The sequence below is a fragment of the Apiotrichum porosum genome (assembly GCF_003942205.1).
Source record: "Apiotrichum porosum strain DSM 27194 chromosome Unknown scaffold_10, whole genome shotgun sequence".
Taxonomy (NCBI): Eukaryota; Fungi; Basidiomycota; class Tremellomycetes; order Trichosporonales; family Trichosporonaceae; genus Apiotrichum; species Apiotrichum porosum.
The window spans coordinates 831,397-854,402 of record NW_021167117.1 but is presented as its reverse complement, the minus strand read 5'-3'; the positions used below and the strand labels follow the sequence as shown (position 1 = coordinate 854,402).

The window sequence follows — 23,006 nt, the reverse complement described above, 5'->3', positions numbered from 1 at the left end:
GTTTTTTCGTTGTTGATGATGTTGTATTCTGCTGCTTGCCCTTTTGGTTGTATCTCTCTCTATCGCTTGAGTGCCCTTTTCGGTCTGCGGAATCCTCCGTTACCGTTCGCAGCTGCATATCCGTTGCGACCGCCGGGAACTGCTGGCGGCGGCGGCCTACTCGCACCAGCACCACCACTTGCGCGCGCCACACCCATCCAGTATCCGGCCCAGTACTGCGCGTGCAGCGCAAAGCCCACAGCCTCGTCGTGGCTCACGCTTCCGGCAGACGGCCACTCGCCCGACGGTGCGGGGAAGACGTAGCCGCCCTCTTGCTCGGCACCACCTTGGTGTCCCCACGATCCCTCGGCCTCGCCCTCGCCGGTGTAGTCGTACAGGTCCCAGTGGGGCTCGGGCGCCTCGAGCCCGCTGTCCTCCTCTGCGTCCTCGTCCTCGACGCCCTGCTCGTGCGCGTACCCGCCCTCATCGACCGCCACGTCGTCGTCGTCGTCGTCTGCGCCACGCTCGCCTGCGGGTCCGTTCGGCGACGGAGGCGAATATGTGGGCGATTCGGCGCGCTTGGTGGTGTATGGCTTGGTGTACGGGTTGACACTCGGCCGGGTGCGTGTCGTGCGCTGACGCTTTGGCTGGCGAGACGAGGACGCCTCGGGCTCGGCTTCGGGTTCTGTCTCTCCTTCACGCTGGGTATCTTCCTTTGGTCGACTGGCAGCGTACCACCTGGGTCATGTCAGCTGATGTGAACAGTGCCGACGTAACAGCAGCTGGCGCGAAGAGACTCACTCTGTGCCAAACGCGTTGGCACCGGGCAGAGGCTGGCCCTTTGCCAGCGCAGCCGTGGCCTTGTCGAGCCAACTTCCAGGTCCGGGGTTATGGATCTAGACAAAGTCAGTCGTGGGATTTTTCATTGCCATGGATATGGTCGTGGAGGACCAGGGATGACCGCTGTAGCCATCCGTCACACCACAAGAACTACTACGTACGTGAAACTCCAGGAGGGCCGCGTCGTAGGCGTTGACAAGCTCGCGGTCGTCCCATGCGCCGCCCGACTTGTTGGAGAAGTCGAGAGTGACTGCCGGGAGCGGCTGTGCTGAGCCTGTTGGCTCTGTGGTGGTCATGGTGGTGGTGTGTGGGTGGCGGGGTGGGTGTGGAGGGGAAGGAATATGGTGGCGAGAAGCAGCGGCGACATTGAGGTGTTGTTGAGTGAGACATTTTAATTACGTGTCATTTGTCTGCACACTGGCGGCGAGCCACCGGAGGTACGGAGCACGAGGACGGAGTGCAACAGGGGCCATTCGAGGCCCCGCAAATGCAGTGCGGCGCGGTATGCACATGTGCAGACGACGACGGCGGAACGGACAGCGAGGACGAAGAGGCAAAGGAGGGGGGAGGGAGAGGGAGGGTAAGGGGGAGGACGGGATGGAAAAGAGGAACAGAATGGGCACAGCAAACGTGCAACACCCACCGCTGGGTCGTCTTTGGGTACGCAGGTCATAACATCGTTGTGTTGTTTGCGATAACCCCGTGTCTGTTCCTTTTCTTCCTTGTCTCGTCCACCTCTCTCGCCAGCATCCATCCCCCACCCATATCCTTCTAGCCCCTCGCTTCTGGGCTGGGCGTCTGTACACCGTGCACCCTCGCTAGTCCCCGACCAGCACGAGCCACGACACGCACCCACCTCACCGTCGTCGTCGTCGTTGCCAGGCGAGACCCGAGTTGACCTCCACCCCCCCGTTCCATCCCTTCCCTGCACGCGTCAAAGGGGCAAAACAGGTCGCACACACCCACCCACCCCCGGCCTCCGTGGGTCGTCATCCATCCTCGTCGTCTCGGCAGCCCCCCTTTTGGCCACCCAACTCTCGTTCCACATCCCTCCCTCCCTCAACCTCCTTCCCATTATCCCCTTCCCAGCACACTCCCCACCCGCGCCCCACACCCAGCAGAGCATGGACCGCTCGCCACCTTCACCGACGTCCGAGCTGCGGGCCATTGAGTTTGGGTCGTCCTTGCCAGCCGGCGCGTTTCAACAGCGCACACCACGTTATGGCGGTGCAACCTCTTCGCAGCCAGCCCCGCCGCCGCATCCTCACCCCGCCGACACCGCCTACATGGCCGCATCGTCCCACACGCCTCCACAGTACTTGGCAGCACAGTATGCAGCACCGTCCGGCGGACACATGCCCGACCAGACGGGCGGCACTGTGCACCAGGAGTCTGTGCGCCGACGGGCCTTGCCCCAACTTCCTGGACAAGGAGGTGGGCCTCCTGTTGCGGCACAGCAGACTACGCCGGCGCCTCGTCCTCAAGGCCGTAGGGCACTCCCTACCCCTCCAACAGTCCCGACTCGTCCACCGGCTGGCTATAACACCATGTCATATGCAGACATGCCTCCAGCACAAGCTCCACCAGCAACGGCACCAGCACCAGCACCACCAGCACCAGCCTACGCCACTGCACCGCCGCCACTTCCGAAGCACGCGTCCACTTCCCCTCCTGCGGCAACCAGCAACAGCATGTATCAGCAGCAGCAACAGCACCAGCAGCAAGCTGGCGTGCAGCGGAGCACCACCTCGTCGACGTATCCCACCACAAACTCGCACGACTCGTTCTTCCCCGGCAGCTCGCCGAGTCTGACACCAAACACATCTGTGTCCAGTCGATTCAGCGGCCACCAGTCTGGGCTGTCTCACGAGCAGCAGCAGCCCAAGCTCAACAACCGCCCGTCGCCCGTGCAAGAGTCGGCGTACCCAGTGTCCGATAACGATTCCCTGTTCACTACCCACAGCGACAGCCCGGTAGCTTACAGCATCAACGGAGACAACTACAGCCACGCTACACCTCAGCAGTACGATATGGTAGACATCCCCAGCCGTATCGCCAGCCTGGCTATGACGCACGGAGACCTGCCCGCGCCGCCGCCAAGGGAGCATACACTCCAGCACCAGCGCAGCTTCCACTCGGAAGCCACCAGCGGCCCATCCACGGTGCGCAGGTCGCCTTCCCCGCTCAACTTTCCTGCCCCGCATCCAGCACACCAATCTGCTGCTGCTGCTTCGTCATCACGGCCTGAAGAGTCGCCCACGTGGGCCGAACAGTCTCAGTCCCGTTGGGTGCAGACCAAGCTGCTCCTGCATCAGCAGGGCGGTGGTTACTATGACGCCGAGGACGTGTACGACGAGTACGAGGACTCGGGAAGCGGACACGAGCTCGAGGAGGAGGTCAACGAGATCCGGTTCTTCAACCCGGCCTTCCTGAGTGAGACTGCAGTCCAGCTTCGAGACAGGGTGATCCGTGGACACCACGTCAAGGGCGGTATCACCTGGGTTGGAACGTTTACAGGCAAGGACCTCGTGGTGAGTGTTGTCACTGTTGTTTTCAACGTTACGCTAACACAAGCCAACAGACCACAATCCACTCTTTCCTCCCTGCCTTTACGCGCGATGGGCCACTGGACCGCCGCATCGCTCTCACCACGGCTCTGTCACTGCAAAAGCAGCTCTGGGTGATGGAGGTGGATTGGGTAGACACGCCAATCCGCGACTCGAGCGACTCGGTGTTCAAGTTTATGAGCGAGATGGAGGGCATGGACGGCCAGATCTCCTTGCCCACCGGTGTCTTGACAATGGCGACCAAGTGCTACTCGCCAAGCTGTACGGGCGATTCTGGGTGCTACTCGCCCCGCTGTCCTTGGAAGACGCCTCCCAACTCGTTCATCGTCGCCAATGCCGAGGAGGAGAGTGGGCCGGCCCGCTCACAAACTATAATGGTCAAGACGGACTCGGACTGGACCAAAGAGGTCGACCCTATTATCCTTGCCGAGCTCTCAGACCAGCAAAAGCACAGGCAGACCCTCATCCGCCAGGCTATCCTCACCGAGGAAAAGTACGAGGCTGACCTCGCGGCACTGGAGAACATCTTCATTACCCCATTGTTAATGTCCAACCCTCCCGTCATCGAGCCGTACAAGCTCGAGAAGTTTGTGGCGACGGTGTTTGGCAATGTGGTGGCCATTCGCCGCGCATCCCGCCGGCTCATTGACAACTATGCCATTCGCCTTCGTGAGCAGGCACCGCTCATCCGGACCGTCGGAGACATTGTGCTAGAGTCTGCCGCCGACGACCGCGGCTTGTACCCCGAGTACACCGATAACCTTCCGCGCGCCGAAGAGATGCTGCAGGAGACGCTCAGTGAGAACAAGGGGTTCCAGGCGTGGGTCGACACTGCCTCGTGCAGCGAAGATCACCGCTGGGACCTGCGCTACCTTCTCAAACGCCCCGCAACCTACTTGCAGCAGTACCCTGCGACACTGGAGGAGATTCTCAAGGTGACACCAGGAAACGACCCAGACTATGACTTTTTGCACGAGTCGCTCAACTCGATCCGACACATCTCGTACCTCTCGCAGCTCAAGATGTGGCACGCGTTCCGCGGACGTGGACCGATGGCGAGCCTCGAGTGGCACCAGATCGTACCGCCCGAGCTCCTCCAGTCGATGGAGAAGAAGGAGCAGACCAGGCAAATGTGGGTACAACGGAGCTGTATTATGCTGACCCCGCAGGCTCATCTTTGAGGTGATCAAGGGCGAGTTGGAGTATGTGGCCGACTTGGAGGCCATTGAAAAGGTCTATGTCAACCCTCTACGCGAGGCCGACACGCCTATCATTGACCGCTCGCGCGTAGAAAACTTTATCGACGAAGCGTTCCACAACTACCGCTCGCTCCTCGAAGTGCATACCCGCCTGCTAGAGGACTTTGAGGAGCGCCAGCTTGAACAGCACCCCAACATTGGCAGCATTTCGGATATCATCCTCAACGCCGCGCTCAACTGGCACGAGGCGTACATAGAGTACATGCCCCACTACCCGCTCGCCAAGGCCAAGATCCAGGAGGAGCGGGATCGGAACCCCCTGTTTGCAAGGTTCCTCGACGACGCGCAGAGGAACCCCCTCACCAACCGTAACGGCTTTGACCACTTCATCTACCGTCCCATTCCACGTCTTCTCCGTTATCCCTTGCTACTAAAGGAGGTTCTCGGCACGCTCAAGGCACTTGGACAGCAGGATAACCCAGACTATGAGGCGATTCCACAGATTGTCGAGTTGATCGACAACCTCGCCAAGGCCGGCCAGAAGGGCGTGGCGGTCAACACTGCCAAGGTGGAACTGTGGGCGATGAAGTCGACTCTGGACGGCGGCAAGTTTGGCGCGCGGGCGACCAAGGACCTCGACCTCATGAACCCCATGCGCGAGCTCATCCACAAGGGCAAGGTGTACCGCCAGCCTGAGAACAGTATTGGTGGCCAGGCATGGTCCGAGCTGCAGCTCCTGCTGTTCGACAACTACTTTGTGCTCGTCAAGCAGTCCAAGGCCACCAAGAACAAGGATGCCTCGCCGCGGTACACCATCAACCGTCGACCGACGCCACTCGAGCTCTTGTCTCTGGGCAAGTTTAACGAGCCGCCCCAGAACCGTTCGCTCGGTCTCCTCAAGGGTCTCCGTGGCGGCGGTGGCAACCACGACGAAACGGCCCCGACTCAGGCCCAGGTCCAGTCCGACTCGCGCATGGTCTACCCCTTCACCTACAGCTTTATGGGCCAAGGTGCCGCCAGTGGCGAATACACCCTGTGGACCGACTCGGAGACGGCGCGCAAGGAGTGGCACGAAAAGCTCAACCACGCGTTGGTGCTTCGCCAGGCCGTCAACGACTCCGGCAAGGTGTTTGAGATGACGCCGCTGAGCACGGATACATTCTACATGGCTCCCGGTTACGGCGTCACGCCCGACAATGACGACTACACGGGCCGCGTTACCTGCTCGGTACCATTTGGTAAGTTGCCAAGACGTAGTGGAACCGGAACTGACAATTTCCAGTCACAGTCGACCGCCGAAACCTCGTTGCCGTCGGCTGCGAGCAAGGAGTCTGGATCGGTGTCCGTCACGACTCGGCCTCGCTGCGCAAGGTCCTCCACGTTCGTGGTGTTACCAACATTGCCGTGCTGGAGGAGTTTGGCATCTTCCTCGTGCTTGCCGACAAGGTCAGTTTTCTGGCATCACTCGCGTAACTGACATTTGCAGAGTTTGCTCGCGTACCATCTCGAGGCTCTTGTGCCGACCTCGCAGTCGGGCCCGCCTGTCCGATCGGCGCCTCAGCGACTCAGCGGTGTCCGTGACATTGTCTTCTTCTGCGTTGGCCAGATCTCGGGCCGTACTTTGGTCTGCTACATGAAGCGCAAGGGTGTAAGTAGCTGGAAACCCTACGAGACTTAGTATCTAACCACTTCAGATGGACTCGGTGTTCCGCGTTCTCGAGCCGATTCTCAACCGCCAGACCGAGGACACGAGCCGCCAGCGTCGTCCCTTCGGTGCTCTTCTGGGCCAGAGGACAGAGTGGTTCCGCGTGTACAAGGACTTCTTCATCCCGACCGAAGCCCTGCACCTGCATTTCCTCAAGGCCAAGGTTGCCATTGTCTGCGCCAAGGGCTTTGAGATTATGGACCTTACCGACCTCAAGGGTGGTTCAATCCCCATCTTTGACGCGGCCAAGGCACGCGAGCGCCCGGCGCTGCAGGAACTGGCGCGCCGGTGCGAAAACGCCAGGCCAGTGGCCATGTTCCGCTCCACCGACAGCGAGTTCCTGCTCTGTTACGACGCGTTTGGTATCTACGTCGACCGCCACGGCGAGCCCAACCGCGACCACCAGGCCATCGAGTGGGAAGGCCGTCCAGACAGCATCGTCTTCCACCCGCCGTACCTCCTCCTCATCTCGCCGTCGTTTGTCGAGGTGCGCCACATCGACTCTGCCAAGCTCCTGCAGATCTACACTGGCCGCGAGATCCGATGCACGTGGGATGGCACGGGCGGCATGTCCCGCCCACCGCAGGACGCGCCCGGTCCCAAGGGCTGGGGTTCCGAGGTCACCTCACAAGAGCCACGGATCCACATTTGCAAGCGTACAGAGGACTCGCGCCGTACAAAGGGCATTGAGCAGCAGATCTTTGAGCTCACGCCGACATTGCTACTCAACAACCCGCTGCTCAACCCCATGAACACAAACGATCCAAACTACTTCCCTCCCGCCCCGTTGAACCACGTAAGTGCAGTTGGAGAAGGCATCGCGGTCCACACAACTGACATGCGCTCCAGCGAACGAGCATGAGCACCACTCACTCGAACAACGGGTACGGCTATCTCAACCCGAGCGCATACAACCCCTCGGACGTCCGTTCAGTCAGCTCGGCCAGCACGAACAACTATGCCAATTCGCAAAACTACCACGGCAACGCGGCGGCGCCTCCGCGCACCTCGAGCGCGTTCCCTGCCGGCAACGGATTCACGTCTGCGCAGGACAACGGATACTACGGCGCCGACTTTGGCGCCGGCGCCGCTCCCGCTGCGGTCGCGGGCAACCAGAACCAGAACCCCTCGGGAGCACATGTGTACCGCCACGAATCGGGCGGATATCAGTCGCTCACTAGTGGGTGGGAGTCGGCGGGCGGATACCAGTCATCGCCGTCGCAGCGCCAGCCATCCCAGCGTCAGCAGCCGCAGCAACAGCAGCAACAGCAGCGTCAGCAGCCACAGCAGCAGCAAGCGCAGGCGCCAGGATATTCCCAGCAGGACTACCGCTCGGTGCCGAGCTACCCCAACGTGCGCCCAGGTTACCTCTAAGGTGGACGCGAAAAGCGGGGAGCGGCACGGCGCGGAGGGACATTTCGCTATTCTTTCTTCTTGTTTTTTCTTCTTCGTTGTTTGTGAATCGGGGTATAAGGGGTTCGTTCCTTTGACGATATCTGGGGGAAAATGCGGTGATGACCGGATCTATATGTACTGTAACAGTTACAGTGTACAAGTGGCGACAGTGCAGGGGCTGTGCGACATGCATCGCTACTTTAATGACTACAAACGGTTGCAGGGAGGGGCGCGAAGTGAGAGGGAAGAGGCCAGGCGGCATGAACGTTCTTGCGGGAAACGCTCAAAACACACATATGAGATCGCGTACGGTCTGTTTTCGCGAGGCCGTTGGCAGCACCGCCTCAGTCCGCATCATGTTCATCGCGCGACGAGCTGCACACGACCCCGATGCCACTGGACACTGTGTTGATTCTTAAAAATGCATCTACCATGTCTACCGAGCGCCCGCCCAGCGCAAGCGCACTGCAAGACACTACCCCCCTCGTCCTCTCTCCTTCTCTCTCCCGCTCTCTCGTTCTGCATCCCCCCCAATCGCACCACGCTACACGATCACCACACCACCACACCACCTCACCACCGCACCACCTCACACCTCACCACCGCTTCTGCCCGGGCACGAACGCGGGCGGAAGCCCCCACTGCGATCGCGCCGCGGGGCTGGGGCTCGGCGGGCCCTGCTGCGGTTTCCGCCGCGCAAAGTGCATGTTCTGCTGCTGCTGCTGGGCGGCGTGCTGCGCGTGCTGGGCCGCGCCGTGCGTGTGCGCCGCGAGCGAATACGTCTGCGGGGGCGGCGACATGGTCATGCTGCTCCCGCCGTCGACGCTGGCCGTGGACGTGATGCTCGCCGGCGCGGCTGGGTGGGCGTGCCCCTGCCCCTGCCCTTGCGCCTGCCCCTGGCCGAGGCCGAGGGTGCTGAGGCTGTGGCTCTGCGGGGGGGACTGCAGTGGCGGAAAGGCCGACGGCGTCATGGGCCGCGACTGCGACGACGTGTCGATGATGGCGCCGGCCTCGTTCTTGGGCTTGAAGCCCGTCTTGTGGCCCTCGGCGAAAATGTCCTCCATGACATCGTCAAAGCAGCCCTCGGCGTCAAACGCCTTGTACTCTTTATAGAGCAAGTAGGCGTGTCGCGCGTCCTCGATCGAGTCGTGCTCTTTGGTCTGAATGTCCCTCTTCAAGACAAACCACGTCAAGAAACGGAGCGACAGCTTGCGACTACGGCCCGGGATGGTGTAAATGTTGACCGTGTCGAGGACCTGCTCGGGCGGCACGAAAATGTTGATGGTGCGGAAATCTTTACTGAGCCCATGGCCGATAAAGATACACCCGAGATCAACGAGCAGACGCAGTTTCTTGTACGCCACCTTCAACGGCACGAGCGTGTGGATGGAATTGTTGGGATCCAAGTCGCCTGCCTTGATGCCCGAGAATTCTGTCAGATAGTCGGACACATTCTCGGTGGTGCGGATATAGTCGTCGATGAAAGGTACGGCCTCGAGCTGTCCTGGACCGCGGAGGACGGACACGCGTGCGAGGGACATGAGCGTCGGGCGAAGAATCTTCTTTGTGCCGTCGGACCGGAACTCGAGTTCCTCGTTTTGCAGTGCGACAAACTCGGCATCGATACTGATCAATGTGCCTGGTTTGGGAAGCTCGTCGGGGCTCAGGACCTGGTGGTGGATCTCCGACGCCCGGCGGTGCCATGCCATCGAGTGGTCCTTGAACAGCACGTTGTGGTCGAGCTCCTGGGGCAGCCTGGTGTAGTCGACCACGAGGGGACAGTCTGCACGCTCGAGGACAATCACAGCCGGCACCTTCCAAGTGTCTGGGAACGAAAACACCTCCTCCTCCTTGACGGGCCGCACAAGGAAATCGTTGAACATGATCCACTTGGGCTCGTCCTCGTCCTCGAGTTGGGGCACTGAGGATGTCAGTTGAACGCTTGACGTGTCACTGGCGCAACTTACTCCTGGAAAACGTCACCAAGTGAGCCGGGTTCTCTGGTGACGTCTGGACCTGCACCACCACACTCCTGACCTCGTACACAATCCCTTCATTGCTGTCATCGGCAACAATCTCGCCCTGCGGGCCTTGACGGAACGCGACGCGGCGCGAGAGGTAGTGCTTGGTCTTACCTCCGGCCTCGGGGCGGTCCTTCCAGATCTCGAGGTGTTCGGGCGACGACACGGACGCGTTGATGGACAAGACGGGCGGGAGGCTGTACATGGGGTTGGAAGCGAGGTCGCGGCGCGAGTCGAGGGGCGCAAACGACTTGCAGTTGCTGCAAGTGGCCTTTGTGGTGCTGTTGCGGATAATGGCCGAGCGCAGAGTCTCGGGGAACGAGGTCGCGTCCGAGGGTTTGCGCGGCCACAAGAGGTCGATGGCCTGCAACGTCGATTCGCGGCCTGAGACATACTTGCAGCTCAGACATGTGTTTGTCGTCTTGACGCTGACGCCGAGAACCTGGTTGATGGCGCTGACGGGCGAAGAAAGGGACATGGCCTCCATCGAGGGCGGGCGCATCGAAAAGTTCTGGCCCTCGACGACGGCCTCAGTCGTAAACGTCGACAAGACCCAGCGGTTAAAGTTCTGGATGAGCGTGCTGGGCGCGACCATGGCCTTGTCGTTGCTGCCGTCCATGAGCCCCAGTGCGGATGCCTGCGGGGTGGCGCTGAACGCGCGTGAAAAGTTGGATGCCTGGCAGTTTGTGCCCTTTGCGTCCTCTAGCATGCGGAACAGGAATCCAGCCTCACACAGGAGACAGTTTTCCTTTTGGCAGTCGACACAGATGTGTGCCTTTGCCACGGCGCGAACGGGCGCCGCATAGTGGAGGGCCTGCAAGAGTGCGTTGGTGTACGAGTTGAGGATATCCGTCTCGAGACCACTGTACTGCGTGCGGTTGTAGTAGCCAAAGTCAAAGTCCTCGACACCGAACCGCGAGTATTTGATCTCGACCTTGCGGTAGTACTTTGGCACCTCGCCTGCTGGTGTCTCCTCGTCAATCTCTGGCGGGGGGTTGTGGCGGCCCTTATGGCGGTCCTTTTCACTACGGAAGCGCGGCTCGCTCTCGCGGCGCGAGCCAATCGCGCCGTGTCGCAGGGCATGCTTCCCCGCTCCGGGACGGGCAGTCACGAGGTTACGCTTGCCCTTGAGTTCCTTGGGCAGCTGGCCGTAGCCCACAAAGTCTTGGTAGTTGAGACTGGAGAGGACCGAGGTAGGGATAGGTTCGGGTGGGTTGAAAAAGGGAGAGTAGATGGTCGCATAGTCTGCGGGGGAGAAGTTGGAGAGAAGTGGGTCCTCGTAGTGTGGCATTCCGATTATGTTGAGTGGCGTCGAGTCGTCCCATACGATTGGGGGAGGCGGGTCGACCGGGTCAGGCCACTCGGGCTTGATGCCCTCGAACCCGTTGAACGGTGGCAACGCGAGGTTGCCATGGTCGTCGAGCTGGGCACCCTCGCCCGTCGGGTGCTGGGTCCAGAGATGCAGCTGGCCGTCACCGTCGCCAAAGGCCAGGTAGTCGCCGCGCGGGGACAGGGCCATGGACGTGATAAAGCTCGACACGTCGAGCTGCTGAAACTCGTTGGTGCCGGTGCTGATGTCTGCGACCTGGACCATGCCCTGCTGGCCGGCAATGACGAGCTTTGAAGGTTCCAAGGGGTTCAACATGACAAACGCCGGTCCGCTCGAGAACGAGATGGGCGGCAAGGGGCGGAGAGTGCGCGTGTCGTACAGCTTGACGAGGGGGTCGGGAATCGGATGGCCTTGCATGTGTGTCCATCCCCACGTGGCGATAATGTTGTTCTGCGAGTCGGCGCCAGACATACCGCCCGTGTGGGCCTGGACGGGTGTGATGTTGGCAGCTGGGCGAAAGCCAGTTCGCGGGTCGAGGAGCGAGACCTGGCCCGAGCCAGAACCACACACAACAGTACGTTGCATCGTGCCCAGGTGGACGACCGTGGAGGGGGACTCAAACTGGAGATTAGCGTTAGCAACAGGCGAAACACAAGCATCCTTGCCAACGCACCCTTCGCACGACCTCGCCGCGCGAGTTGTTGACCAGCATCATCTGGCCCGTGCCGCCTGCGAGCACCTCGTGCGAGTTTGTCGGGCTTGGCGTCATGGCGCGGAGCGAGCGCGTCGGGTCGCTATAGGAGAGCACGTCAGCACACGCCCAACCACCACATGTGCTGCTGCTGCTGCTGCTGCTGCTGTCCTACTACTCACGAGACAAACCAACGCGGCGCACCTCCACGGCGCCGGCCGCCCATGCCGCCATCTGTCAGCGTCCAGACCTCGCGGTCGTTGACCCGCAGCTGGCGCACGCCGCCATGCAAGCCCGGCAGCGCCTGGAACTCTCGCTGCTGGGACAGGTGCGGTGCGGCTCCGTGTGCTGGGAACTGGACGTTGCGCGTCAAGGTTAATGGGGAGGCAAAGGCTGATACGAGTCCCGCGGCCGAGCCGACCCAGAGCATGTCGGCGAACCCATCGACGGCGAGGACGGAGGGGACGGGTTTGGGGTCGGATACCTGGGGCGGGAGGGGGAAGAGGGAGAGTGGGTTGTAGGAGCCCATCGTCAGCTCATGGCGTGCGCCGCGATGGGCGATGGAGGCGGGAAGAGAGGAAGAGGAGGGGGGAGGGGGGATGGAGATGGCGATGGCGATGGCGATGATGGAGATGAGCGCAGAGGGGATGATTCGGGAGAGACGCGCGGGCGCGTGTGTGGGGGTGCATGACGGGGGGCCATTAGAAGCGGGATTTAATCGGGCTAATAGACCCTTTGTAATGCTTATTACAAAGCTGCGCGTCTGTTTTGCCACGTCTCTCGAGGTCCATTACGTGGTGATTGTATGACCGCGACCACCATCTCTCCGTCTCCTCATCATCGACAAACATCGACGACGACAGCATGGAGGGATACACTCAAGTCAAGGTACTTGCTGCTCTACCAACCTTGCATACACAGGCTGACCCCGCAGGTGCTCCACTCTGGCCTCCCAGCCTACGCGCCCCTCGTCCCCACCTCGGCCCTCCCCACCATCGCCTTTGTGAGCCTGTGTGCCGCCTTTGCCCTCACATTCACCCTCACAACGTGCGTTTGTCCCCAGCTATAAAGCCTCTTCGTAGCCGTTTAGCTGACACTCCCGCCCCGCCTCTCAGCCTGCACAAGTCGTCCATCCCCGTCGTCGAGCTCGTCACCGCCCTCGTCGCTGCGGCGCTGGCGGGCGGTGGCGTCGTGGCCCTCTTCTGCACCGTTGGCGTGTATGTCTAGGCGCAGTACTGCGGCGCAGCCCGGGTTTCGTCCAGCGTGCGTGCGTGCGCGCAGCAAGACATGACAGCGGTAACGACAACAGCAACGGCAACAGCGGCAGCACACCGACGAACCCCCGCCCGGTTGCAGCACGAACGTAGAGCGAACGGAGACGGCAGTGTAAATAACCAAAACAGCGGTGGACTATACCCCGCAGATTAACACACCATCCATGCGGTCTGTAAGCACGACACATGCATGCGTATAGAAGCCAGCCCAGTGTCTACTCGAGTGTAAGAACGTTTACTACAGGTGCTTCTACTATGTGTGTTGTGAGCGGCCATGTCCCAAGGGCATAGGACAGGACAAGACGGGGCAAAGCGAGCGTAGCGTGCGCTGGCTGCGTGCTGCGGGCTGCACGCTGTCTACTCCTTCTTGAGCTCCTTGTTCTCGACCTTGGGAGACAGCCACTTGCTGCCCTTGTACTCGTCCATGGCACGCAGGCGCTCGGGCAGCGTGGGGTGCGAGTGGTGGTACATCGAGTACAGCGAGTCGTTGTGCGGCGACGACAGGTTGTCCACGTGGAGCTTGATGAGCGCGCTCGAGAGGTCCTTTTGCAGGCCCAGGCGCGCGGCAAACTCGTCGGCCTGGTACTCGTACTTGCGCGTGGTCGAGTTCATGTAAAACTTGACAAAGGTGTCGAGGGGCTCAAAGAGGAGCTGGTACAGGATGAACCCAATGACGATGGGCTGGGGCCCGCCCTGTGGGGACGAGACGGCGAGGAGCGGGTCAAAGCCAAAGGCCTTGAAGAGCGTCTGGTTGTGGATGAAGATGGAGAAGACGACAAGGGTGAAGAACAGGTGGCTCTGGGCGATGAGCATGAGCCACGTCGGGTGGGAAAAGTGCCAGTGGCCCAGCTCGTGCGCGAGCACAGCCTCGACCTCGGCAGGCGAGCTCTTGTCGAGCAGAGTGTCGTACAGCACAATCTGCTTGGACCAGGGCAGACCGTAAAAGTAGGCGTTGGAGTGGGACGAGCGCTTGCTGCCGTCAATGACGTAGAGGTGCTTGAGCGGGAAGCCGAGCTTGGTGGCGAGCTTCTCGACGCGGTCGCGCACCTCGCCGGGCGCGACGGGGGTGAACTTGTTGAACAGGGGCTGGACTGGAAAGTCGTTGTCAGCCGCGTCCGACATAGCTTCTCTCCAGTTGACTCACTGAAGATGGGGAAGACGAGCTGCAGGGTGAGCTGGAACACGATCATGAACAGCATGAGCCAGGGCACAAAGTTCTTGCCGGCCAGCTCGATGATCTTGAGGAACGCAGCGAGGAACGGCAGGCCAATGGCGGCCATGAGGACCGTCGACTTGATCGTGTCCATGACCCAGAGCTTGACAGTCGACTTGTTGAAACCGTGCTTCTCCTCGAGGACAAAGTTGGAGTAGTAGCTCCAGCCGAAACCGGGAATCGCCGAGATGAGCGTCAACGTCGTGATCCACATGAGCGAGTGGGTGATCTGGGACGCGGGGTCAGTGATCACAGCTCTTGTCCCAGATGCGGCGAGCTGCTTGCCTGCTGTCAAACACGAAGCCCACAGCAGGACATCGCGCTCGCAGCTACACTACTCACCACGCGGCTCTGCTCCAGGCCAAGCGCATCCATCCAGCGGGCGGTCGCGTCCCACGCCCACGCGTACGTGCCCGACTTGATGAGGCCAAACGACAGGCCCCAGTCGAACAAGGTGCGCGCAAAGGCAAAGTACAGCTTGTCGCGGCCGTACGCCTGGGCCTTGTCAAACGTCTCCTTGGGGAGGTGGTCCTTGAGCTCGGGTGGCGGGAAGCTGATCGAGTACATGGGGATCTGGCGGCGCCTGCGGGGTGTGAGTCAGTCGGGGTGAGAGGTGTGGTGATGGCGGCGAGCAAGGCCAGCTGCGGTTGACAAGATCGAAGCTGGCCGACATGGACGACAGTGGATGCAGCCGGATGGCATGCATCCCCATCACTCGCGCGGCCACGGCCCCCATCGCTACTACTCACATGAGGTAGAGCTCAAACCATGTCTGGATGGCGGTCAAGTACACGACGGCGTCCTTGTAAGGGATGACGGGGTTGTCTGCCAGAGCTGCCAGCTTGGCGATTTGCCCGTCGAGGGCGGCGGCGATGAAGGACATGTATGGATGTGTAAACGAGAGTGAAACGAAAGAGGGAAAAGAGGTCAAGAGAATGAGCGATGGAATGCCATCAACAGAGAGATCTCGGTCGTCGTCGCGCGACAAATAAACCGGGTCGGCGCACGCGACGCGGCTGCGGCTGCCAAGGACACCAACGTGGCACTTTTGGGTCACTACGAGGATCGCAACCCGTCCAGGCCCGTTTTGGCACACGCTGGACACACTGCCAACATGATCCATATGCATCTACCACACACCAGTCACTGCTGCTGCTTCTGCTACTGTTGCTACTGTTGCTACTGTTGCTACTGTTGCTACTGTTGCTACTGTTGCTACTACTGCTTTATGCTCAACACCTCCCTCCCTTACTCCAGCTTGTAGTACTCGGTGGCGTTGCGGCCCATAATGTCAGTCATGGCCGCCGCGTCCTGGCCCATCTCGGCAATACACTTGCGCAGGAGCGCATACCACTCGGCACCTTGCACGGGCACGACGAGGTGCGACTCGGTGTCCTTGGTGACCGTCACCGCCGGGGTGGATCCAAACACGATGCGCGACGTGCCAAACGACTCGATAGCAGGTGCGACTGGGAGCAGATTAAAAAAAAATCACAATGTCAGCTGGCCGCCGCAAGTTGGAGTCCTTTTAGCAGAACGAGGATGCTCACTGTACAGCTTGACTGCGCGCTCGACGCTCTTGGCGTCCTCCCACCACCTGTTGTCGCCCGCGGACCGCGTGTCCACCACGGGCGGGAGGGCCTTGAGGACCACATCGGCATGCAGCGACAGCTGCGACGAGCGCGCCTGGAACAAGACGTATTCGTCCGCGTTGAGCAGCGCCGACGACGGCTTGCTCAGGGGAGGCGGCAGGATACCAGCTGGGCGGAAACGTCAGCGCGTCGAAGACCGAGGGAGAGACAGCCCGGCGCCTCGCCTCTCAGCACCTCCACTCCACTGCACTCCACTCCACTCCACTCCACTCCACTCCACTCACCGACCATGATCTTGCGCGGCGCATCGCCCAGCGCCGCCACCTCGCTCTCGACCTTTTCCCTCCCGCCGTCAATCTCGTCGACGGCCTCGTCGAGGCGGTCCCACTGCTCGCCCGTGAGCGGCGTCGTGGCGGGGACGACGAGGTCAAGCGCGGCCGCAGCGTCGGCAGGCGCGAGGTTGAGGGGCGCCGCCTGGTCCTGCGCGATGACGGTCGCAAGCGACGCCTTGTGCTTGCCCTGCACTGGGGTGCTGTATGTAGCAAGCGCGGGCAGTGGGTGGCGGCAGCGGTATGCAGAGGCCCGGGGTTGACGGCCAGTGCGGAGAATAACAAATCGTTTCGAGGGGCCGAGTGGTGGGGGGCACGAGCGCGTCGCGCCATGACGTCGAAAACGCAACGGTCGGGGGGTGAAACGGAAAATCAACGGCAGCGCGGTTGGGGGACAATGGCGGGGTGGGAGGAAGCAGGGGAGAAAAGCACACAGCGTCAGCGACGACCTCGACCAGCTGGTGGGTGGGAGGGTGCGCTCACGTATCGGGTTCAGCGGCGGCCTCGCCATCAGTCGTGACGGTGACGCTGCCAGTGAGCTGCGGGCCGGTAGGTGGAACGGCGAGGACGGCGCCGCGGGTGTGCGCGTCGGTGATGAAGTCTGGGTGGATGGTCGACGGCGACGGGGCGGGTGCGAAGCCTGAAGTAGAGAAGGTAAGAGAAGAGCGTCAGCGATCAGCTGCGGGGAGGAGGGGGATGAACATGAGGAGGTGGGTGGAGGTGATGATGCCGCTGTGCACGGGGGTGGTGGTGTGCATACCTGGTGAGAGGGGTCCGTTGTCGACGAAGAGGGACCTTGGGAGAGGAGGAGGACGCTTGGGCGGCATGGTGTGGACGGTGTGAGTGAGAGAGGGAATGGCAAGAAGGAAAAGAGGTAAAAGGAAACAGACGACCACGACCAAAGGGACGGCGGCGAGCAACGTCCCGGCAGTGACGATGGTGGTGTGTCACCATGAAACACCAGTGCCCAGACGCGCAGTTCCCGTCGTCGTTCCGTCCCGTCCCGTTCCCATCATCAACAGCACACACTCCATACATCTACATCTGCTTTTGATTTTGCTTGCTTGCATGCCCAAAGCACCATCCACGCGCTCGCGGTCGGGGCCTGTCGCGGCCTCGACACCTTCCCTACCTCCAAATCCACCACCCTCACGCAGCCGGCCACACGCCGCCGCGCCGTCGTGGCTACGCACCGACTGGTCCAACACTGCATTCGCAATCCCCGTGTTCTCTGGATCGTTTAACTCTGGTGCTCAGATCAAGTGGGCGGCCAAGAACGCCACTGTCGTTCTCCACGACGCGTTCGGTGCCGGCCACTGGGACGACATTATCGACAAGCCATATGCCGTCTACCTGGCCGTGTGCGACCTTGTTCTCCAGCTGTATGTATGTGTGCACTCTGTGCACTTTGTGTACCATTTTTGGCACCCACACTCACTCGCATCGCAGCAAAGACGATGCCGTGTTGAAGGATAACGGCGAGAACAAGCTCCCAGACTATCAGCAGTGGAACGCCGACCGCGAGCGCGATATCGAGATGGTATTCGGCTGGGTGAGTGAGTGGCTGGCTGCTGCCCAAACGTTGTCTGCATACATGCCTCCTCCCCTTTGTCTGACGGTGTCTCTCTCTCTCTCTCTCTCTGCAGGCCCGCCGCGATCTGACTCGCTATGCCGGCCCTCTGCATCTTCACGCTGCTCAACAGGTATGCCGAAGCGCTCTACAAGCCCTGTTCTGCGAGGGCGACGACGCCGAGACGGGCCCTGTGGACGGCGAACACGAGCGCGTGCCTGTCGACCTGGACGCCATGCGCGAGTTTGAACCCCGGCCAGCCGACCTCGACCGCTACAACCTCGTCGTACACCACATGAGCGTCGGCGACGAGCACGACGAGGGCGCTATCAACGACGAGATTACCGCGTGGCAGGCAAAGCATGGCTCGTTTGTCGAGGTCCTGGGCGCCGACAAGGGCCTGAGCGGTTTGCCCACGTTTCCCAAGAACCATCGGCCCAACATACAGGCGTCGTCGTCGTCATCGTCGTCGTACAAGGTGTGGACCAGTGCCGACTTTCCCGAGCGTCCACAGGACTTGCGTGACATTCCAACACTCGAGTCTCTTCTCTAGCCGCCGTCTGTCGATGCGGCCGCCGTCCACCTGCAACCACTCTGTAACCTATGTGCCGCCGGTATTGTATATCGTCGAATGTATTCATGTGCTTGTTGTGTGCCAATCTCAGCAATGCGTGTACACTCGGTGGCCGCTCCCGACCATGCCACGTTCCAGTCCATTATTCGTGCATATGCTTTCTGTCATGCTGTATTAAAAAAGTATGGTGGTGGTCGTGGTGGTGGGTGTTGGTGTGGGCATACAAACCCCCAGTGATCAGTGAGATGATATACAAAAGAACGGCTGCACGGCTCCCTCCCCCCTTCCTTCCTCTCTTGTCAAGACTCGGCCCTCTGCCCCCTCCTGCTCGCCTTTCTAACGCAAGCGGACACAACGCGCGCGTCCACAGAACCACAGTGTTGCCTAGGCCGTAAACGTGACCCAGGACGCGGACGCCTCAATGACCGTGGGCGGCACGCCCGCCGCGCCGAGCTTGACGAGCTCGTCGGGCGGCACCCCGCCGCCCTCGTCGTCGTCTGTGCTGCTCCCGACGCTCAGCTGGCTCGTGCTCGAGTTCTTCCGCTTGGGCGGGGGCAGCGGCGCGCGCCGGCGCTGGGCGCGCGGCTGCGGTGTGCCCGCGGCACTCCGGTCGACGGGCGAGTTGATCGACGCCGCCGACCCGGGCCGTTCCAGCGCGCCCGACACGTCAATGAGCGAGGTGACGCGCACAGGGTCGTTGGACGTGTACACCGACGTGCTACTGCTGCCGCCGTCGGGGCCACAGGGCAGGGCGGCAGCGACGGAGCCGAGCGACATGGCCGAGTCGGGCGACAGGCGGTCGCGGTTCCTGGTCGTGGTCGCGATAACATCGTGGCTGATCTGGCGCGGGGCCGACGGCATGCTGCTGAGGTTGCGGATGGGGTCGGACGCCGAGCGGTGTGCTGGGTGGTGGCCGTGGTGGGGTGGACGGGCTGCTGCGGCCTTTGCCTTTTCCGGGTCGGCCTCTGCGAGACACCGCTCGACAAGACGCTGCGTCGTGGTGCCAATGTCCCGAAAGTGGCCGTTGGAGATGAGCGATTGGAGAATGAGCCGGATCTGGGGCCGCTTGTACGGGTCGTCCCGCAGCTGCGTGTGGCAGAGGAGCGGGTACAGGACACGCAGGTACGTGTGTCGCAGCGCCTCGTGCTCCTCGCCCAAGTCGACGAGCGCGCGGATGAACACGTCGAGCAGGACGCGCAGGTCGTTTGTGAAAAAGTACTCTTGTGTGCCCGGGGTCGTGAACAGGAGGTAGAGAATCTTGAGGATGAGCAGCTGCATGCACAGGCCCTCGGACGTGTTCTCGGCTCGGTTCAGCATGAAGATGACGTTTTCGCCAAACGTCTTGCTCGACCCCAGCCGGCGCATGAGGACAACCAGCACGCGGTTGTACTTTTTGGCGTCCTCGGCGTTGTCCTCGCGCGGGGTGGCGGGCGCGACGCTGTGTGCGCGCGGCCGCTTCTCGGTAACCTGCAGGCCGCCCTCGCCGGCAGTGGACGGCAACGGCAGAGTGACTGTCGACGCAGACGCCGATGCCGACCCTTGGATGTGGTGGTGTGCGGGATTCTTGCTGTGCCGTTTCGGCAGCGTGGCGACCATGAACTGCTCGTTGAGGGCGACAATCAGCTTGATCACCGCATAGTTCAGTCGCTCGTCTTGCTGGTCGCGCGTCGTCTCGACCATTTCAAACATGTGGTCAATGAACCGGTCGTCAAACTGCGACAGCTCGTGGTGGTCGAGCTTTTGCACGCGGCACACCTCGTACATGAGGTACGTTGCCGGCAGTCGCAGGCGGCTCTCGATGGGCGGTAGGCCAAACACAAAGGCGTCCTCATAGTCGAGGCCCACCACCTCGCCGAGCGTTGGTAGCAACTTTTGCCATTTACGGTGCGAGCGGAACAGGCTCGGGTGTCGCTGGCCATAAAAGAGGATCATGTGGTACCAGATGTACAGCTCGTGCGGGTTGGTGTTCTGCAAATGGCGTCAGCACGAGTGGCAACTTGGAGAGCCCGCGCCACCGCCGCCGCCGGCGGTGCGACCAGTTCCAAAGCAACAAACACACCTCTTGAGCATCGGCCATCATGATGCTGACCATGCGTTCGTAGTGGAACTCGAACAGCTCGCTGTCGAGGAGCATGTCCATGATGGCGTTCATGTCTGCGCCATCGCGGAGGTACTGGTCTGAACGTTTTGTCAGCGGGCAGCACGAAGGTGGGGGGTGGGGGGGTGGAATGCGGAGGCGGAGTGGCCCCGATGACGCCAAGAGTCGACCACTGCGTTACACTGCCTCTTCCTGTCGCCATCGCGTCGGGGCTCAGACTCACCATGGAAGGCGCCGCACACGCTCACAAACAGCCGGAAGGTGCTGTCGAGCTGCTCGAGCCCACACGCCTCGGGGAGCGTGAGGAGGTGGTCCAGCTCGTTCCAGAACGTGTCGCGCGACGTCACACGGTCGTACACGCCGACGGGGTCGTAGTCGGCACCGACAACGACCACATCGGCGTCGTCGGCATCGTGGCTGCTGCCGTTGGCGCCAGCGGTCCCGTCGAGGTCTAGGTCTGCTCCTTCATGACCCCCGTGCCCGTTTCCATCGGGGTAGCCCATGACGCCCGGGGCGCCATTCCCCGCGGCGCGGCCGTTCCCTTCGCCGCTGAGCAACAATGCCGACCCGGACCCGACGCTGCTTGTCCCCGACACCGAGCCCGAGCCCGACGCTGTGGGCGCTGCGAGGGAGAGCGAGGCGACAGCGGCGGGGACGGGCGGCGGTGCGCGGTGGTCGCGCGAGCGGCGGCGGGTGTGGGTGGACGAGTGGGATGTGGAGAGCGAATGGCCGTTGGAGCGGGCGTGCGGGGCATACCCGTGAGGGTTGTGCTGATGTGCGAGCGTCGATGGGTCGCGGGGCATCGTCGCTGTGTTGGAGAGAGAGGTGGTGAGCGAGCGATGTGGAGAGAGATGGAGATGGAGAGACAATTGTAGGCGGGCCGGTGCGGAGCGGTGTCTGTGGGGTGAGACAGTCCGAGGGCGCGGGCGAGCGAGCGGGGGTGGAGGCGACGGACACGGCGAGGAGAGGAGATGCGATGCGGGGATGAATATGAGAGATGGATGTAGTAGTGTGTGTAGTGTGTGTGTATGAAGATGCGACTGGTGGTGGTGGTGGACGGGACGAGAGAGACGGAGAGGACGACGGCCAAAGGTGGTTGCTCGCCATCGCTCCGTCATGTTCTCTCTCTCTCCGGCCCGGCTGTTTGCCCGGAGCGACAGCCAAAAGGGCCGTTCCACCGAGGAGGCAGAGTCCATGATATGCATCCCCCAGGATGTACCCAGGGATATATCCAGGAAGGCAACTCTTTATCCACATTGCTTCCATCATTGTAAACTCTTCTCTTCACGGTCACCATGGCCGCTCTCTGGCACGCTTTTATCCGGCGCTGTTGGTTGTGTCGGCATCTCGTTGCCACCACCAGCCGTCTCTTTGGTACTACACACCCCCATACGGTCACGCTCGTCGCCGTAATGGCCAGCTGTAGCCGGCCGCTACCACCACATTCATCCTGTACCAGTGTGTGTCCACCCGTCTCCCGTCTCCTCACCGGCATGCACAACTCTCCCTTGGGCTGTTCCTCAGCGCTTGAGTTGGTCCAATACAGGCGAGTAAAGGTGGGGCGCGATGGTGTCGGATGCTGCGGAGGTGGATATGGTGTCGAGCAGTTTGGGCCATTGGAGCGGGTTATGACGGGGCCGACAATGTCCCTCCAGCCCCAGGCTGAACCATCGCTGCGGGAATGGCGTTAAGACGGCCACACGACCACCATGTCCACTGTGCATTGACAGCAACGTCGCGTCGGTCGTGCGGCGGAGCATACCCACTCCGTTCATGATCGCTGATCCGATGAACTCTATCCACCAACTCACCCTCCCCACCCTCCTCGCGCCCACTCTCTCTCTCTCTTCCGCCACACCTCGTTTGTCGGCTGCGCTCACCTCGATTTAGGCATAGTTACCCGCTGCCGAGGCCGTTACTAACCCGCTCCCCTTTTACTCTCGTCCCCCCACCCGGGTCCTGGTCCTGGTCCTGGCCCGGTCGTCTTGCTCCGCGTGCTTTTTCTTCCAGCATCATTGAACTGTATCTTCATTCGGACCATCGGCCGTCGATGGTCTCCTGAAACGGTCGAGAGACGGGTGGTGGTGGTGGTGGTGGTGGTGGTGGTGGTGGTTGCAGCACCACCCCGTGCCTCTCTTTGTCAAGGCCAAACGGCAACACCGTTCACGTGTGCCGGCAGCATGAGGTGAGGTGTTCAAAGGGAAACGCGGGTGCGAGCGATCGTTCATTATGGGATGGATGGGTCGACCCACCTCTCTAGCGCGGTCGCCACGGATCGCCAAATTGCACAGCACAAGCACACCATGTACCAGTGGCCACCGTGGCCACCGTGGCGAGCAGAGCAGAGCAGGACGCTCTCAAAGGGAACAAAACTGCGTCCTTAGTACGGTTATGTCGGACAGAGCACGCCGCGGCACGGTCACTGCAACCGCGCTCCGTGCTCGGCGCCGTGCGGGGGTGAGGGCGAGGGCGAGAGATCACGCGAGGCAGCAGGCACCGCCGAGAACAGCACCGCTCCTTGTTCTCCTGTTCTCGGTGGTCACTCTCGTCGCTGATGGGTCAGTGCATGCCGGTGCCGTAGTGTGGTGCTAGCACCTAGACTGTGAGATCCCGAGAAAACGGTGTGACC

The 23,006-nt window shown here is 61.5% G+C and overlaps 8 protein-coding genes across 8 annotated transcripts; 3 read left to right on the top strand and 5 right to left on the bottom strand.

Annotated features, from left to right (window-relative positions):
* Nucleotides 1-59: 59 nt before the first annotated feature.
* On the bottom strand, nucleotides 60-1,115 carry EHS24_001444 (uncharacterized protein; the record flags this gene model as incomplete). Its single annotated transcript, XM_028617238.1, has 3 exons — nucleotides 60-717; nucleotides 781-875; nucleotides 981-1,115. 3 exons carry the CDS (start codon nucleotides 1,113-1,115, stop codon nucleotides 60-62), a joined length of 888 nt encoding a protein of 295 aa, XP_028474545.1.
* Nucleotides 1,116-1,943: 828 nt separating this feature from the next.
* Nucleotides 1,944-7,664, top strand: EHS24_001443 (uncharacterized protein; the record flags this gene model as incomplete). The annotated part of the gene is made up of 7 exons (XM_028617237.1): nucleotides 1,944-3,350; nucleotides 3,401-4,518; nucleotides 4,556-5,823; nucleotides 5,868-6,031; nucleotides 6,072-6,233; nucleotides 6,280-7,086; nucleotides 7,140-7,664. 7 exons carry the CDS (start codon nucleotides 1,944-1,946, stop codon nucleotides 7,662-7,664), a joined length of 5,451 nt encoding a protein of 1,816 aa, XP_028474544.1.
* A 617-nt stretch (nucleotides 7,665-8,281) lies between these two features.
* Nucleotides 8,282-12,256, bottom strand: PAN2 (poly(A)-specific ribonuclease; the record flags this gene model as incomplete). Its single annotated transcript, XM_028617236.1, has 4 exons — nucleotides 8,282-9,606; nucleotides 9,653-11,657; nucleotides 11,710-11,830; nucleotides 11,910-12,256. 4 exons carry the CDS (start codon nucleotides 12,254-12,256, stop codon nucleotides 8,282-8,284), a joined length of 3,798 nt encoding a protein of 1,265 aa, XP_028474543.1.
* A 335-nt stretch (nucleotides 12,257-12,591) lies between these two features.
* EHS24_001441 (uncharacterized protein) lies at nucleotides 12,592-12,954 on the top strand (the record flags this gene model as incomplete). Its single annotated transcript, XM_028617235.1, has 3 exons — nucleotides 12,592-12,615; nucleotides 12,662-12,774; nucleotides 12,843-12,954. The coding sequence occupies 3 exons, from the start codon at nucleotides 12,592-12,594 to the stop codon at nucleotides 12,952-12,954; spliced, it is 249 nt and encodes an 82-aa protein (XP_028474542.1).
* A 404-nt stretch (nucleotides 12,955-13,358) lies between these two features.
* On the bottom strand, nucleotides 13,359-15,097 carry EHS24_001440 (uncharacterized protein; the record flags this gene model as incomplete). The annotated part of the gene is made up of 4 exons (XM_028617234.1): nucleotides 13,359-14,092; nucleotides 14,146-14,443; nucleotides 14,557-14,797; nucleotides 14,964-15,097. The coding sequence occupies 4 exons, from the start codon at nucleotides 15,095-15,097 to the stop codon at nucleotides 13,359-13,361; spliced, it is 1,407 nt and encodes a 468-aa protein (XP_028474541.1).
* A 365-nt stretch (nucleotides 15,098-15,462) lies between these two features.
* Nucleotides 15,463-16,962, bottom strand: EHS24_001439 (uncharacterized protein; the record flags this gene model as incomplete). Its single annotated transcript, XM_028617233.1, has 5 exons — nucleotides 15,463-15,683; nucleotides 15,765-15,974; nucleotides 16,091-16,338; nucleotides 16,619-16,775; nucleotides 16,896-16,962. The coding sequence occupies 5 exons, from the start codon at nucleotides 16,960-16,962 to the stop codon at nucleotides 15,463-15,465; spliced, it is 903 nt and encodes a 300-aa protein (XP_028474540.1).
* A 241-nt stretch (nucleotides 16,963-17,203) lies between these two features.
* On the top strand, nucleotides 17,204-18,258 carry EHS24_001438 (uncharacterized protein; the record flags this gene model as incomplete). Its single annotated transcript, XM_028617232.1, has 3 exons — nucleotides 17,204-17,517; nucleotides 17,585-17,687; nucleotides 17,782-18,258. 3 exons carry the CDS (start codon nucleotides 17,204-17,206, stop codon nucleotides 18,256-18,258), a joined length of 894 nt encoding a protein of 297 aa, XP_028474539.1.
* A 405-nt stretch (nucleotides 18,259-18,663) lies between these two features.
* On the bottom strand, nucleotides 18,664-21,180 carry EHS24_001437 (uncharacterized protein; the record flags this gene model as incomplete). Its single annotated transcript, XM_028617231.1, has 3 exons — nucleotides 18,664-20,247; nucleotides 20,339-20,457; nucleotides 20,601-21,180. 3 exons carry the CDS (start codon nucleotides 21,178-21,180, stop codon nucleotides 18,664-18,666), a joined length of 2,283 nt encoding a protein of 760 aa, XP_028474538.1.
* Nucleotides 21,181-23,006: the final 1,826 nt, after the last annotated feature.